Source organism: Lissotriton vulgaris, chromosome 2_1 (assembly GCF_964263255.1).
Source record: "Lissotriton vulgaris chromosome 2_1, aLisVul1.2, whole genome shotgun sequence".
Classification (NCBI taxonomy): Eukaryota; Metazoa; Chordata; class Amphibia; order Caudata; family Salamandridae; genus Lissotriton; species Lissotriton vulgaris.
In genome coordinates this window covers 59,979,323-59,995,292 of record NC_141687.1, presented here as the reverse complement: position 1 = coordinate 59,995,292, position 15,970 = coordinate 59,979,323, and the positions used below count along the sequence as shown (strand labels likewise).

General features: G+C 48.3%; 1 protein-coding gene across 2 annotated transcripts in view; it reads right to left on the bottom strand.

The window, feature by feature from the left end:
• Positions 1 to 15,970, bottom strand: part of USP37 (ubiquitin specific peptidase 37) — a 391,659-nt gene that overhangs the window by 286,514 nt on the left and 89,175 nt on the right. For both annotated transcript variants that reach the window (XM_086954456.1, XM_086954457.1), the window contains exon 10: positions 5,014 to 5,145. In XM_086954456.1, coding sequence (XP_086810582.1) covers positions 5,014 to 5,145 — 132 coding nt within the window. The remainder of the gene's footprint in view (positions 1 to 5,013; positions 5,146 to 15,970) is intronic.

The following is a 15,970-nucleotide window of genomic DNA, read 5'->3' as shown; positions in this document are numbered from 1 at the left end:
ACGGCACACAGACTGAATGCAGGCCATTTAGGTAAGTATAAAAAGATATATTATATTTTATTTTTTTGACTCAAGCAGGATTTGGCACAGGTAAGTAAGAAACACTTTCTAATGCAAAGGTGTACACAAATGCAATTGTGGATCGTATTGGAATAGTTTAAAGGTTTGTATTTCTTCATAAAAAAAACTGTTTAAAATATAATAGGATTACTTTTGATTATTCTTGGACTACTTTTCAGTATTTGAGGAGATATGCAGAGATCATACACTGGAGGTAGTCACTTAAAGGTAAGTACGACAATTCTTTAATTAAAGCACATGTACTTTCTTTTCATGCAAAACAGTAAATCAACAGAGATGTTTTAGGAACAAAAACTCCTAACATTGGTTTCTATGGGTTACCGGTACTACTTACAAGCATGAGTTTGAGGTTAGGACCGAGGTTCCCCAAGGCCCTGTTCTGCACTCAAATTGCAGAGTGCAGGGGCCCAATGTTAGACAATGGGGCAAAGGGGGCATTCGGTAAGGGACTGCTTGTGAGTAGGCCACTTGGCTGTGGGAGCAAATTTCCTGGGTTAGAGATAAGCACTGCAGAGGCTAATAATCAGCACAGGAGCTGCACCACCAGCGGCACAGGGACGGCCACATGCAGAGTGCAAAGAAGACCTTAGGGACCCTCTGGATTCCAAAGGAGATCTCCGGGTCAGAAAAGATGCTGCAGGCTCGGTGAGGGAAGTTTCCTGAAGGCTGGAGAGGTAAGTTGGGTACCTGGGTGGGAGGGTTGGGGCGGGGTCAGGTGCCTGGACAGTCTGTTGGACCACCCAAGGGCGCAGGAGTCTGGTGCAGCGGTGTCTTTTGCAGTCCGGTCTTCTTACCAGCTCCGGTCAGGGGGCCCTTCTGGTCGAGACAGCAGGCAGCTGCCTGAAGCAGATCGGGGATCACTAGATCCCAGATCAGGATCACTGGGGACCCCTCCTTGTGATGTTGGGACGCTAATACTCAGGCCGTGGATGTCAGGTGCAGTGTGGTGCAAAATCGCGGAGTCTCCTGGAACCAGATTCTGTGGGCGAGTCTTGGTTGAGCAGGTCCGGTGCTCACAGAAGACCGCGATAAGATGTTTGCAGGTCAGGTCTGTTGGACTGCTAGACATGCAAAGGCTCCGCTGTTGTAAGGTCAGAGTGGAGCCGGTAGGGCTGGGGGCAAAGCAATTGGGGTCCTCTTCTTCCTGGGTCAGCATGGCTCTTCGTTCATTCTTTCTTACTTGAAAAGGAGACGGCAAGGTTCAGGGTCGCCCCTAAATACTACATTTATGGGAGTTTACAGGGGTGTGAAGGTCGGGACCAATGGGTCCCTTACTTGGGGTGAGTACACCCCCTATTTTGCCATACTACAGTGGAAGGTGGGGCATGAGCCTTTTTCTAACTGCCTAGGTTCCCTCATCTTCAAGAGGGAGGGAATGAAGATGTGTGCTGCACCTTGCCTACCACGCCTAGGGGTGGGGTTGGCAAAGGTGTCACCTCTCCTCCCTACTCAGTTTCCTGCAGATTCTCCCACCTAAAGTGGGGGTCAGAATCAGTGGGAGCCAGTTGCTGGGGGCAGCAAAAGGCAGCAGTGCTTTAAAGCTTTCCCTTCGTGGAACCAGCCCATCCTGGGGGAGGAGGCATGCCACTTATGCCCAGGTGAGCTTTGTTTCTGGACCAAGAGAGTAGAGGCTCTCTACACAGGGGGTCCAGAAACATGTCTGGTGGTGGCAAAAGGCAGGCAGCCATTCAGGAACCACACATTGGTTGGTCATTTTTCAAGGGGCATCTTTAAGATGCCCTCTGCGTGCACTTTACATTAAATCCCACACGGTAATAAGTGTGAGATTTAAGGCAACCCAGATGCCGAGAGACCACTTCTGTAAAAGCAAAATAAAGGCAGTAAATGCATATAGGGATTACATATCCCCGAAGGAAGCATGAAAAGTGGAACCAAAAGTTTAACCTGTACCAACTACTGCAACTAGTTAACCGCTGCCTGCATCTTCAAATTCTTGCAAATAGTAGAAAAAGCTAAAAATACAGCAAGGAAGATCAAAGTCATCCTATTCAAAATACTCGGCAAGTATTAGTAATTATGAGATAACACGGCTCAACCCGCCAAATGCAAGATCTGGAAAAGGGACATGAAGAATCTCAACCCTAACTCCCTTCCTTCTCACACTTGCAGTCTCCTCCTTCCCCCTAAGGGCGCCCCGATGTCCAATTACTGACTGACCACTACCTCGACTCTATAAACTCAATCAACGAAGCTGCCCCCCTGCAACTGAAGAGAGTCTCCACCAAGAATTCAAACCCTTGGTACGATGGCAGACTCAATGAAGACAGACGGGCTATGCAAATGGCAGAGCGCACCTGGAGATCTGATCCCTCAGCACTGCACCTACAAACGCTGAAGAACAAGAGAAAGGCCTACTTCAGGAAAATCAAGCGTTCAAAATCTGACTTCTTCAGCCTCCAGCTGGAGGAAGCAAAGAACCGACCAAAAAAACTGTTTGAACTAGTCAAAACTCAAACCAAGATGCAACCGTTACAATCAAACAGCGCAACAAGCGATATTCCACACTGTGAAGACTTTTTTGCATTCTTTAAGCTAAAGACCGACAACATAAGAAGTGTGCTCCTCAATGATGTAAGCCGATACTCCAGCCCCATCAGCATGACTACCACTCACCCTAAAAACAACGCTTCATGGACGTCATTCGACACCTACACTGAAGAAGCAATTCACTAACTGCTCGGCACCTTGAAGCCCTCTAATCACTTCACAGACCCCCTACCGGCTAATGCTGTGAAAGACTTCACCCCCCTGCTCCTCCCACTATGGACCAAAATCATTAACAGCTCCCTTCAACAAGGTCTCATCCCAGACTCCCTCAAGGTGGGGCAAGTCACACATATACTCAAGAAACCTACAGCTGACCCGGCTGACCTGAACAACTACCGCCCTATCACCAATATCCCCACCTTGGCCAAGCTACTGGAAAAATGTGTACAACTCCAACTGACAAAACACATTGATCAGTTTGACCTACTCAACCCTCATCAATCAGGCGTCCGAGCGAAACACAGCACGGAAACGGCTATGACGCACATAATTGATGACGCCCTCAATTCTTGATCGCAACGATTCCTGCCTCCTCATCCTTCTTGACCTCTCCTCAGCTTTTGATACTGTCAAACATGAGAACCTACTGGAGCTGCTAAATACCAGAATGTGTCTATCCGGGACTGTTCTCAAATGGTTCACTTCCTTCATAACCGGTCTCAGAAGTTCAAGATCAACAACGTGCTGTCTTCACCTGTGCCTGTAACCTTAGGAGTCCCACAAGGCTCCTCCCTATCCCCCACACTGTTCAACCTCGCCATGGAACCACTCACCACCTTGCTTCAAGCATCTAATGTACACTTCCATATGTACGCTGATGACACTCAACTTTACCTCAAGCTACAATCCCCGGAAGACATAAAGCTTCTGAACTCCACACTCAGAGACACCCAATCATGGTTGGCCAATAATCACCTAACTAAATGCTCTGAAAACTGAGTTCCTTCTGATCTCACCTCCCACGAAGATTGCCATCACCCAGACCTGGCTCAAGCACCTAACGGCGCTCAATGTCCAACCCACCATTGTGGAATCTGCGAAATCCTTAGGCCTTACACTTGACATCAAGCTCAACATGCAGCAGCACGTTATCAAAGCTACTAAAGGAGCTAACTTCCAAATCAACACTTTGAGGAAGCTTAAACCCTTCCTCCCAGCTAAGGACTTCCAAACTGCTGTACAGGCCCTAGTTATCCCTCGCATAGACTACGGAATTGTGGCCCTTAGCGGACTCCCCATTACAACAACCGCACCCCTAAGAGCCTCCTTGAACGCTGCCGCGAGACTCATCACTGGTTCAAGGAAACATTTGCATATATCCCCGGATTTAAAATCCTTGAACTGGCTGCCCTTTGAGGCCAGAATACAGCTGAAAATAGCCGTTATGACACACTCGGCCGTTCACCACAAGTCACCCAGCTACCTCACCCAAAAGCTGACTATATCTGGAGGCTCGAGATCCAATAGAAGCACAAAAAATCTACTCCTGAAACCTCGTAGATTCCGGAAGGAAAAAACATGCAAACGCTCCTTCTCAGGAATGGCTCCAAGGATCTGGAATGCACTCCCTCCTGAAACCAGGCTTATCTCCTCCACGGCACTTTTTAAGAAAGAGATAAAAGCCATCCTTATGGCCAAGTTCACCTGAACTCTTCTGCTGCTGGAACAGAGACTTCTGCACCGTTGCTGCAGTACTGGTTACCTGATTGTCTATTGATATTATATTTGTACATAACTGATATCCTATAATGCTATTTCACTTACTACAGACTACTATATTGCTCCTAATAGTTGGTTCCAATTACCCTCTTGCTTCCCCTACCCCTTGTTCCTGCAAGCTTTAAGAAAGAGGTAAATGCCATCCGTTGGGCCTAAGTTCACCATTGTTGCGGGATCTAAGACTCTGCACTGTTTCTGTACTATTATTTACTTGGTCGTTCACTGGTCTTATATATGTACTTGCTGTTATCCTACCATGCTATGCTATTCTATACTATACTATGCTACCATATTGTACCCAATAGTGTATTTAATCTCCCTCCTGTTGCCCCTACACCTGTTTCTGTAAAGCGCTCTGATATCTGCAAAGATCTTGTTCGCGCTATATAAAACTTTGAATAAATAAATAGTGTCCTCATAGTTCCTGGTACCTCAAATTCACTGCCTGCAATTCAAATGATCAAGACAATGAGGTATACGGTTTACAACCCTAGTATATAAAAACTGATTTTAACACTGAACAGTTTACCCTTTAACCTTTACAAACAGGAATGGTAAGCTCCCAAAGCAAAAACATTTTTATGGAAATTCGTTTTAATGAAAAGTATATTATGGAGAATGTAGTCTGCACAAAAATTAAGTTACCTGATCAGCGTATTGACAGGGATTTTCTTCCAGGGGATTCTCTGCTTGATTAGGTCATTGACAAATGACTGCAGCGAAAAGAGGGACTGTAAAATTGCATTCATATAGCATGTATTTCCAAGGTTTGAAAAGCTGAATAGGAGGAGAAAAAAAAAATAAGCCCTTTGTCTTTAGAAAGGTTATATTTGCTCAAATTAGATATATATATATATATATATATATATACACACATACACACATACATATACATACACACACATATACATATACACACATATATATACACATATGCACATACACAAGGCGAAAGTCGCATCTCAACACAACTGGAAACAGCCATCCAAGAGATATAGTAAGTCACCACAATACCTTTCATTCTACGCCTAAAAGAAATCCTAAGCCAGTGGCTGAAATTAAAGTATTCCACCCATCACTTTTTTGTATACTTCAGTGTGACATAAAAAGCGACTGGTATGCCCAGGCGTTGGCCCAGTGCTCACAGCCACTGAAAAAAAGCTACACCAGATTGAAGAGCCCCAATGTGGGCAAAATTAGTCTTGAATTGCCTGTGCTGTGATTCAGGGAGGGCTTGGCCCTGCAGTTTGGCCTGGACTGTTCCTACTGGAGCAGGGGTGACACTGATTTGCATATGAATGGATCCAATTTCAGGTGGAAAGGTGTGCTAAATAATGGACTGTGATGCAGCCCAAATAATTACCTCTGTCTGAGAAAAAGCAAGCATTCCACCCATTAGTCTTTTGTATACTTCAGGCAAAACCAATAAGCATATGCAATTGTGTAACTTCAATACTATAGAATTTTGCACTAAAGCAGATGAACGGTCTAAGAATCTTCAGAGTGAAGGAGAAAAAAAAAATTGCGAGCAAGAATAATGATAACACCATCCAGCCCTCCCAATCCATCTGCACTCAGACTTCTTCCACACCAAAATTGGCAACATCTACAAAAACTTTCGAACCCTAACAGCCATAGCCGGACTTCCCCAATCCTCCCACCAACCTTCCGCTCCACTTCCTGACTGACTAGACATCTCTTTGCACTGTAACCACAACATCCATTATGTCCTCCATCCACTCTGAAGCTCCCACTGACCCCTGCCTGAACCACACCTTCAACCTCAGACACAAAGAGAATGTGAACCCGCTACAAGCATCAGAAGATTTCAGCTCTGTCACCTTCCCAGATACCTTGAAGCCTGCCGAAGTCAAACCACCTCTAAAGAAGCCCACAGCAGATCCATCCGACCTCAAGAACTACCACCCCATCTCGCTCCTCCCCTTCCCGGCCAAGGTACTGAAGAAAGCAGTCAACCGCCAACTCACATACTACCTGGAATCTAACCACCTTCTTGACCTCTCCTAATCCAGTTACTACCCGAACAGCATAGAAACCTTTATAGCTGCCACGGACGACGTAAATTCCATCCTTGACAACATCACCCAACAGCATCTACGTCAGCGCCTTCAAGCTGCTAGCCTTGTTTCTCACCGGGTGCACTCAGAAGGTGACTCCAGTCGCACACCTCCAACCCAAAGAGCATCATCTGCAGCTATCCCAGGGCTCCTCACTCAGCCACACACTGTTCAACGTCTACATGATTCCACTGGCACCCATCACTCGCAGCCAAGGTCTCATCATCTTCTGTCCTGACGACACCCAGCTCATACTCTTCCTCACCGAAGACAAAGCGAAAATACCAGAATGCCATGACGGACGTCGCTGACTGGATGAGAGACAAATGCCTCACACTAAACACTGAAAAATAAACTGAGTTCTCTTCGGAAGACCCACCTCACAATAGGATGACTCCTGATGGCTTACCGCCCTCAGACCAGCTCCCACCCCCACCACCTGCACCTGCACCAGCAACCTCAGAATCATCATAGACGGCGAACTCTCCATGAGACGTCAGATCAACTAAGTTGCCTCCACCTGCTTTAACACCCTCAGAATGATCAAGAAAATCTTCAGATGGATCCTGACCGACACCAGAAAAACTGTCACTCAAGCACTCATCACCAGTCGACTTGATTATGGGAACGCCATCTACGTCGGAACCATCAACCTCCGCCTCAAGCGCCTCCAAACAATCCAGAACGCAGCGCAAAAATAAGCCCACCTCACCTCATTCCCCACCTTTTTTAGCCTGCACTGGCTCCCCTTTAAGAAGAACTAGATCTTAGGCAGTGCTAGCTGGCATGGTACACAGGTAGTGTGACATGTAGACTTTGTTATTTTGTCTGCATCAGGCCATGCATGCTGCACGGCCTAGATTAGGGCCCCGAGGGCACCCTCTTCACTCCCAATGCCCTTGGTAATCCGATACCTTTGACTAGGGACTTACAGGGGCTCTGAAACGCCAATTGGGGAATCGTTTTTATGGAAGCACTGGCACATGGGACCTGATTGGTAGGGACCCTGTGCACTACAATAGAAACTAATTCAATACCAGGCAAAAAAAGTGGGGGCTAACTATATAAAAAGAGGCACTCGCACATTGGCCAATAGGAATGCAGTGTTCACCAACTGCGATGCAAGGCTGGCGGAAGAAAAAAATTCTTACGCCAACTATCCAGCCTCGTGGATTCGTTGTCTGGGGATGTGTAAGGGAACGCATGTTGTGACAGGGCTAGGGTGGTTGGTGATGAAATTCGAGTCACCCGGTGCAGGGTGGTGGCAGCAGGCGATTGTCCTGTACACAGTAGCCCCTGTTCTGGGCTTTGATCACGTTCCGAGTGGGACTTAAGTCAAGGCCTCAAAGGTTTGGTGGGGATCCCTGGAGGGGACACCAGACTGCAGAAGCTCTTACAAGAGGTTAGTCTCAACTGCCATAGAAGAGAGCTGAAGTCCAGGACCTCAGCTGCCCTTCTCACCACCATAGCATATGAAGCTCCCTCCTGGGTAACCACAGTAGGGAGGAGAAAGCAGGTCAGAATCTGGAGAGGTAACCAGTCAACTGGCCTCACCCAATTCCTCATAACAATTCATTTCGTGCTCAGACTTGTCTTCTAAAGGGTCCAGCGATCCCCTCTCAATCTTCCTCCATTACTAGCCCTTCAGAATAGTATAGAGGAACCGACCTAGGACCCAAGGGTTTTGTTAGACCCGGAATCTGAGTCAGACACAGATCCGGCTCCTCTGTGATGAGAATGGGGATGGTGCTGTCAGGAGTCTCTGCGACGGGGTAGATCATAGGCACGGCCAGTGTCGATCCTGATCCATCGTGGGTTGGGGGTGAGGGGGTGGAGGGAGGAAGGGGGCAGGGGAGGGGGCCATCAGAATGGCCATCGCGGAACCTGATGGAGGCTCCTCTGAGCCTCAGTGGCCCGAAGGCACACAAGGAGGGTCAGGCTGCCAAATAGGAGGCACACCGCATCATAAAATTACTTCAAATGGGCGGGATCCTCCATCGAGATGTCTGAAGGACAGCGAGAAGTCAAAGCACGCTTCGACGTAGTGTTTTTTTGTGCTTCTTACCTGACTGACTCGAGGACTGAGTGGGAGGAGGAAGACTTGTGGCACCCGGAGAGGTGCCTGAACCTCTCTCGACCTTGACTGTGAATGAGACGTCCGGCACCCAACGCAGTGCCAAGCAACGGGCAGCAAGTAGATGTAGGGAACCCTCCCTCAAAGCTTTCAGAGCCATGGCCCGGTAGTTGAAGCAAGACTAGAGTCGTGGTCACTCTCCAAGCACCATAGACAAACAAAGTGTGATTTGTCACCGACATGGCACGGTGGCAGTCGCTGCACGGTTTGAATACAAAAGTCAGCTTGGACGTTGTCAAAACCTACACACGAAAAATGTTTGACAAAATTTAGAAAAAGGCCTGTAAAAAAGGGACAGAAGGTAACGCTACTCACGGATCTGTTCTGGCTGGTGCAGGAGGAAAAGAACGGACATCAGCACACTATGCAAACTATGTCACGCAGAGCCGACCAATGTCGCATACCGGCGCACTAGGGTATTGCCCAAAGAAAAATCTTCCAGATCCAGTCTGACATCTGGGAAATTCAAAGGTAAGCAATCTGAGGCTAGAAATCTATCAGATGAGATTTTGGTTGTGGCAAAGGGTGCAGTACCCCTAGTATTGCTGCTGTGAGGCTCCAGTTGGTCCTGGCTTCTTCTCCCTTGGTGGGGAGACTGATCTGACACTCTGGAGCATGGTGACTTCTTCCTGGGCAGCTGCAGCGTCTGTCTGACTAGGGAGCAGCAGCACCATAAACCAGACACTGCTATTTGGTCCCAGCGAACTGCAGGGGAGTAGCTCCTCTACTCTAAGGGAGATTACTGGCAATTTGCCAAAAGGCTGGTAGTCTACCTGGGTTCTTGGTAGAGGCTCAGCTGCAGGATAAATCAGTTTGACGGTTGTCGAGACTGGTGTAGGCAGGAAGGAGTTGGTGCCAATAAGTCCACAGCAAGTCTTCGGTTCATGTTTTCACTGCTTCTTTGTCCTCTTCTTCTGGGTCCATCAAATCTCAGTTCCTGGCATCATGAGTGCAGCCTAAATACTCAATTTAGGGGTGTTAAAGAGGTGGTAGCTAAGTGGCTACTCACCTTTAGGGTGACTAATATAGGGATATGACAACCTCCTGTGGGAAATGGGAATAACCATGACCCAGTGAGCCCAATTCCACCAAGATGGTGGAATTCTTGTTTGTGTTCACATTAGGTAGCCCACCTTATGGGTGGAATTGGCCTGATAGTAAACACACCTCCTGACTAGCTCATTTTCCCACCTGTCTGGGGGCCAAATTGGCAGGCTGTGGCATTTCCCCTGTCTCAGGGAACCCTGGGTCACATATCAAAGGCAACCGAGGCCTTTGAAGCTTCCTGCCTTGATTGACTATTATTAGCCATCCTGCTTGGAGGAGGCGACACCACCTCCAGACGGAGCACGCATGGTTTCTGACCTCCGAGAACGTGGGCTCTCACCTTCAGGGGGTCAAAAACCTTTCTGTGGGGGCAGGCTGGTCTACACCAGTCAGCCAGCACACTAGAGGTTTTCAGGTGGTACCTCTAGGGTACACTCTGGGTGCATGCATCAATAAAACCATCACTGGAATCAGTGTGGGGTTATTAATACAAGATGCTTGATACCAAACATGTTTGGTTTCCGTAAAGCCATCATGCAGCTGGGGCACTCTTAATTACCAGTGCCCAGTACAACTAATAAAGATGGCTTCCCTATTCACTGGCAATGCCGAAAAATAGAATTGGGCATCACAGGTGCATATCTACTCATGCAGATATGTCCTCAGATGTAATGCACCCTGCCTAAGACCTGAAAGGCTTGCTGTAGAGGTAACTTACATATATTGCATGCAGTGTAGGCAGACATGACACAGGAGTTAAGCCATGTCTTGTTTTCACTTTTGTCTGCACCATGTCACGCAGCCTGCAATGGCTGTTTGCAGGAGTGTGGTGAGTGGTCCCTTAGGGTGACAATACATGCTACAACCCTTAGTGACCCTATTTAGCATCCGTACCAGGGGTATCATTTTTACTAGGGATTTACAGGGGTGCTCAAGGAATTGCCAACTGGGGGTAAGCAATTCATAGTTTTAGGGAAAGATCCCACCACTGGGGACCTGGATAGAAGGAACCCAATGCACTTTTGTCAAAACGGTATAATTTACCGAGAAAAAAGTGGGGGTGCCCACATCAAAATGGGGCACATTCCCCACACAACCCACCCACTCCCTCCAACTCCACCCAGCCAACCCCCCCAACAAAATAAAAGAGGAGGAGACTAACCTTTCCCAAAAGAGTCATCATCTAAGTGGAAAAACCTGGAAAGGACATCTGCACTGGCATGGTCAGTCCGAGGTCTGTGCTCCACTGTAAAGTCCATACCCTGTGCGGAGATAAACCATCTCAACAGTTTGGAGGTTTCATCTTTTATTTGCATCGGCCACCTGGCAGGCCTGTGGTCAGTTTGGACAATGAAGTTAGAACCAAACAAGTATGGTTTCAAATTCTTCAGGGTCCAAACCACAGCAAAGACTTCCAATGCACTCCAATGCTGCTCTTTGGGTAGCAACCTCCTGCCAATGAAAGCAAAGGGCAGGTCATGAGCCGGTCATGGCAATCATTGTTGGTCTGGGATAGGACCGCTTCTATCCCATGTTCTGAGGCCTCAGTCTTCACTATAAACGGTTGTGAATAATCTGGAGCTTTTAGAAAGGTTGCGGAGCACATAGCTCCTTCAGTGTAAACAGCCCCGTCCAGTTTACTTTCTTTTGGCATCTTCTTGGAGGTCAATTCTGTGAGGAGTGTCACAATGGTCCATACTCCTTCACAAACCTCCTGTAGTACCCAGTAAAGCCAAAGAATGCACTGATTGGAGTCTGGATGGTCAGAACTACCCAGTCCACAATTGTCTGGATCTTGGGTTGTAAGGGTTGAACATGGCCTCCGCCTAGAAGGTGACCCAAGTATACAACAGAGCCCTGTTCAATCTGGCATTTGCTTGCCTCAAGTGTGAGGCATGCACGCCACAAGGGCCTTTACAAGGTGGCTTAGGTGACCTTGCTAAGTGGAGCTATAGACAGAAACATCATCTAGATATGCTACACTAAAAGATTCCAACCCAGCAACACTTTGCTGACAAACTTTTAGAAGGTGGCAAGGGCATTCTTTAGTCAAAATGCCATTACTGTAAATTGGTAAAGTCCATTTGGTCAGAGAATGTAGACTTTATTTTTGCTCCAGGATTCAGACCAATCTGCCAGTACCCTAACATTAAATCAAAAGTACTGAGAAACGTGGCTGCTCCCAGCCGGTCCATAAGTAAATCTACCCTTGGCATAGGGAGTGCATCTGTTTTAGTGACAGCACGGAGACCTGTATAGTCAACGCAAAACTTCAACTTTGGTTTACCATCCAGGGAATGAGATTTGAGGACTAAAACTACTGGGCTAACCCAGGGACCTTCAGAGGGTTCAATCACCCCTAACTCCAGAGTCTTGTGGACTTCATCCCTGATGCTTCGCTTGTTCAGACTGTCTATAGACCTTATTTTTGACAGGCATACCATCACCAGTGTTTACATCAAGGGTACACCAGCTAGTCCGACCAGGGGGTGACAGAAAAGAGATCAGCATACTGCTTGAGTAGCACAAGGTACTTACCTTCGGTAACTATATATATCTGTAAGAAACATTACTAGTGATACATTCCGTACCTTAGAATTACCCCCAGGCATCAGACTGGATCCGGAAAGTTTTTAGTCAGCAGTACCCCTGCGCGTCGGTAGGCGTCGTGCGGCTCCGCGTGCGTCGTTTGCGCCAGGATGACGTCGCTGGAGCTACTTAGACGCACCCACGCTCGCTGTCAGTTCTGTACACAACTTACCGCACCAGGAACGCAGAGCCATGCAATATACTGACCACTGGTGCCATGAAACCAGGGCACTGAAAGGGATGACCTTCACCCTAGAAGTCAGTTCGCAGAATGAGGAGGATGGGTGAGGCGGTAAGGAATCTATCACTACTAATGTAGTTTACAGATATATCACTACTAAAGGTTAGTAACTTGTGCATCTGAAAGAAACACGTGATAGATTCCTTACCTTAGAAAAGATATCCCAGCAATACCAATCCCGATGGTGGGTCTGCGAACCAAGATCACACCAGAAAGTCCTGGAGAACAGAACAGCCAAAGAAACAGTCTCTCCGGACTTGGGTGCCTAGGTAGTAGTGCTTGGTAAACGTGTGCAGCGAAGCCCACGTAGCTGCCTGACAGATGTCCTGCAAGGGTACTCCTCTTCCCAGAGCAGTAGTGGCTGCCGTCGCCCTGGTAGAGTGGCCTTTTTAGCCAAGGAGTAACAAGCCTTTATGCACAGAACAGCCCTCCGGGAGATGGTCCGTTTGTGCACAGCCCGACCTTTCTTGGCACCCAGGTAGCCAACAAAGAGCGGGCCATCCACCCGGAACTTGTGTGCAGCTCAGATAGAAAGAGCGCGCGTTTTGGGTCTAGACGATGGAGCCTCTCTTCCTCTTTAAAGGGATGCGGAGGCAGAAAGAAGGTGGGCAAAGTGATGGTATGCCTGATGTGAAAGGCAGTGACAACCTTTGTCAGAAAAGATGGAAGAGTCCTTAAAATAACTTTGTCCAGATGGACAGAGATAAAAGGAGGTTTAGAAGAAAGAGCCTGCAGCTCACTCACTCTTCTGGCAGAGGTGATGGCAACCAGGAAAGCAGTCTTTACAGTGAGAAGACGAAGAGGGCAATTATGAAGTGGCTCAAAGGGAGCGCACATCAGAAAGGTAGGAACTAGAGTCAAGTCCCACTGAGGCATCACAAAAGGGACAGAAGGAAACGTGTGATATGCCTTTCAAGAACCTATTTACAACAGGGGACTTGAAAAGGGAAGGCTGGTATGGAAGCCTTAAAAAGGCAGAAAAGGCCGAGAGATAGCCTCTGATAGTGCCCAGAGCAGAGCCCTGCTGGGCCAAAGAGAAGAAAAAGAAGGACCTCTGAAAGAGGGGCAGAAAGGGGATCCAGAGCCTTTGCTGTGCACCATGCCACAAACTTATTCCACCTGCAGGCGTATACAGTCTTAGTGGTGGGACGCCCGACTGCCAAGATAACATTACAGACTTAGGGGGCAGGTCGAAAGACGTCAACTGCCTCCGCTCAATCTCCACGCAAGGAGATGGAGGCTGGACAGGTTCGGGTGGAGGACCGTCCCCTGCAGCTGTGACAGAAGATCCTCCCGAAGAGGCAGACAGATCAGGGGATCGATGCTCATACTGAGCAGCTCAAGATACCATATTCTTCAAACCCAGTCCAGAGCCACAAGAATAACTTGGGCCCGGTCAAGCCTGTTCGTCAGCACTCTGGGCAGAAGTTGTATAGGCTGAAAGGCATACAACTGACTAACTTCACTCGCGACTAAAAGCGTCGCCGAGCGAGTGCCACCTTGGAAATTCCAACAAGCAGAACTGTTGACATTGCGCGTTCTCTTCAGTGGCGAATAGATCTAACCAAGGCTCTCCCCACTGCTGAAAGAGACTTTGCGCCACGTCATAGTTCAGACGCCATTCGTGATCCATCATGCACCGACGGCTGAGTTAGTCTGCCCTGGCTTTCAGAGAACCTGCCAGGTGTTGAACCATCAGGGACATGCCCTGATGTTCCAGCCAAGCTCAGGAGGAGCAGACAGCCTCTTGGCATAAGGTCCACGACCCCACCACGCCCTGTTTTGTTGCAGTACCACATGGGGTTGGTGTGGTCTGTGAACACCTGCACTAGTCTCCCCATGACAAAGCGGAGGAAAGCCTTCAGTGCAAGTCCGATCGCTCAAAGCTTCAGCAGGTTGATGTGGAGCCTGGACTCCGGAGACCAGAGGCCTCTGATCCCGGCCTCTCCCATGTGGCCACCCCATCCCAGAAGGGAAGCGTCCGTCACAACTGTATGTTACGGTTGGGAAAGGGAGATGGATCTGCCATTAACCCAATCGTGATTCGTGAGCCAAAACTGCAATTGCTGTACAGTGCCCTCTGAGATCTGGACGTGATGGTTGCCCGGATGCTGCGCCCACTGGAACTTCAGGTTCCACTGCAGACCCCGCATATGCCATCTGGCATGATCCACAAGCAAAATGCAGGAGGCCATCAACCCTGGACTACGGAAATGTCCTTTATCTTGGAGCTGACCAAACAGTAAACAAACTCCAAGTTGTGCAAAATGCGGCTGCACGGCTTTTATGCCATGTTCCTCGGAGAGTCTCTGCTTCCCAAGCACTCCACGATCTTCATTGGCTTAGGATTGCTAGTCGAATAAAATTTAAGGCTCTATGCTACATCTTCAAGATTAAACAAGGTTCAGCCCCTAGGTACTTACAGGATCTCATCCAGGCCTTTAAGCCTAGCCGCTCCTTGAGATCCTCAGGGAAAGGTTATTAGGTGATTCCGAGATTCAAGCTGGTAAAGATGGGCGGCCGCTTATTTTCTCATCTAGGTCTGAAATTTTGGAAAGCTATGCCTGTTAGTCTAAAACCCGAAACAAATCTTTTTCGATTCCGTAAGGGACTTAAAACCTGGCTTTTTTAGTAGCGATTAGGGTGTCTCTTCAGCAAAATTTCATGGTTTGTTCTCTCCCTCTTTTAATCTATCCCTTGGCGCCGGGAAACCCATTGCAGGTAGCTGCGCGCCTTACAAGTTTAAATAAATAAATACAAATAAATAAAAGCCCAGCAGCTGACCGAAACCCGGGACAGAGGCTGAAAGATCAGAATCCTAGCCCGACTGTCCCGGACTAGCTGTTCGGGAGGATAAACCCGAAACCGCACAGAGTCCAGAACCACTCCGATGAAGAGGAGCTTCTGCGAAGGAATCAGATGCAACTTCGGCACATTGATGGAAAACCCCAGCAAATGCAGGAGTTTGGCCTTAGTCTGGAGGTGGGAGACAGCTGCCTGGGGGGCGAGCCCACCTTCAACAGCCAGTAGTTGAGAGAGAAATACTGAAACCCCTGATATGCGCAATACTGAAAGCCCTGATCTGCGTAGATGAGCTCCGACCACCGCCATCACTTTCGTGAACAACAGAGGGGCGCTGGTAAGGCCAAAGGGAAGCAAAGTGAACTGAAAATGCTAATGGCCTATCGCAGGTAGCGCCTGTGGGCAGGCAGGACGGGACTATGAAAATAGGTGTCCTGCAAATCCAATTTCATCACCCAGTCTTGTGGGACCAGGGTAGGCAAGACCTGAGCAAGTGTGAGCATCTTGAACCTTTCTATCCGGAGGAAGCAATTGACGTTCCGAAGGTCATTCTTTGGAACCAGAAAGTAGTGGGAACAACAACTACGACCTTACTTGTGGCATCTGAACATGCTCAATGGCCCCCTTGGCCAAGAGGTCCGCAACTTCCTGCTGGAGAAGTGCCAAGTAATCCCCCTGACATGCGGTATCACAGCGGTGGCACGGCTGGAG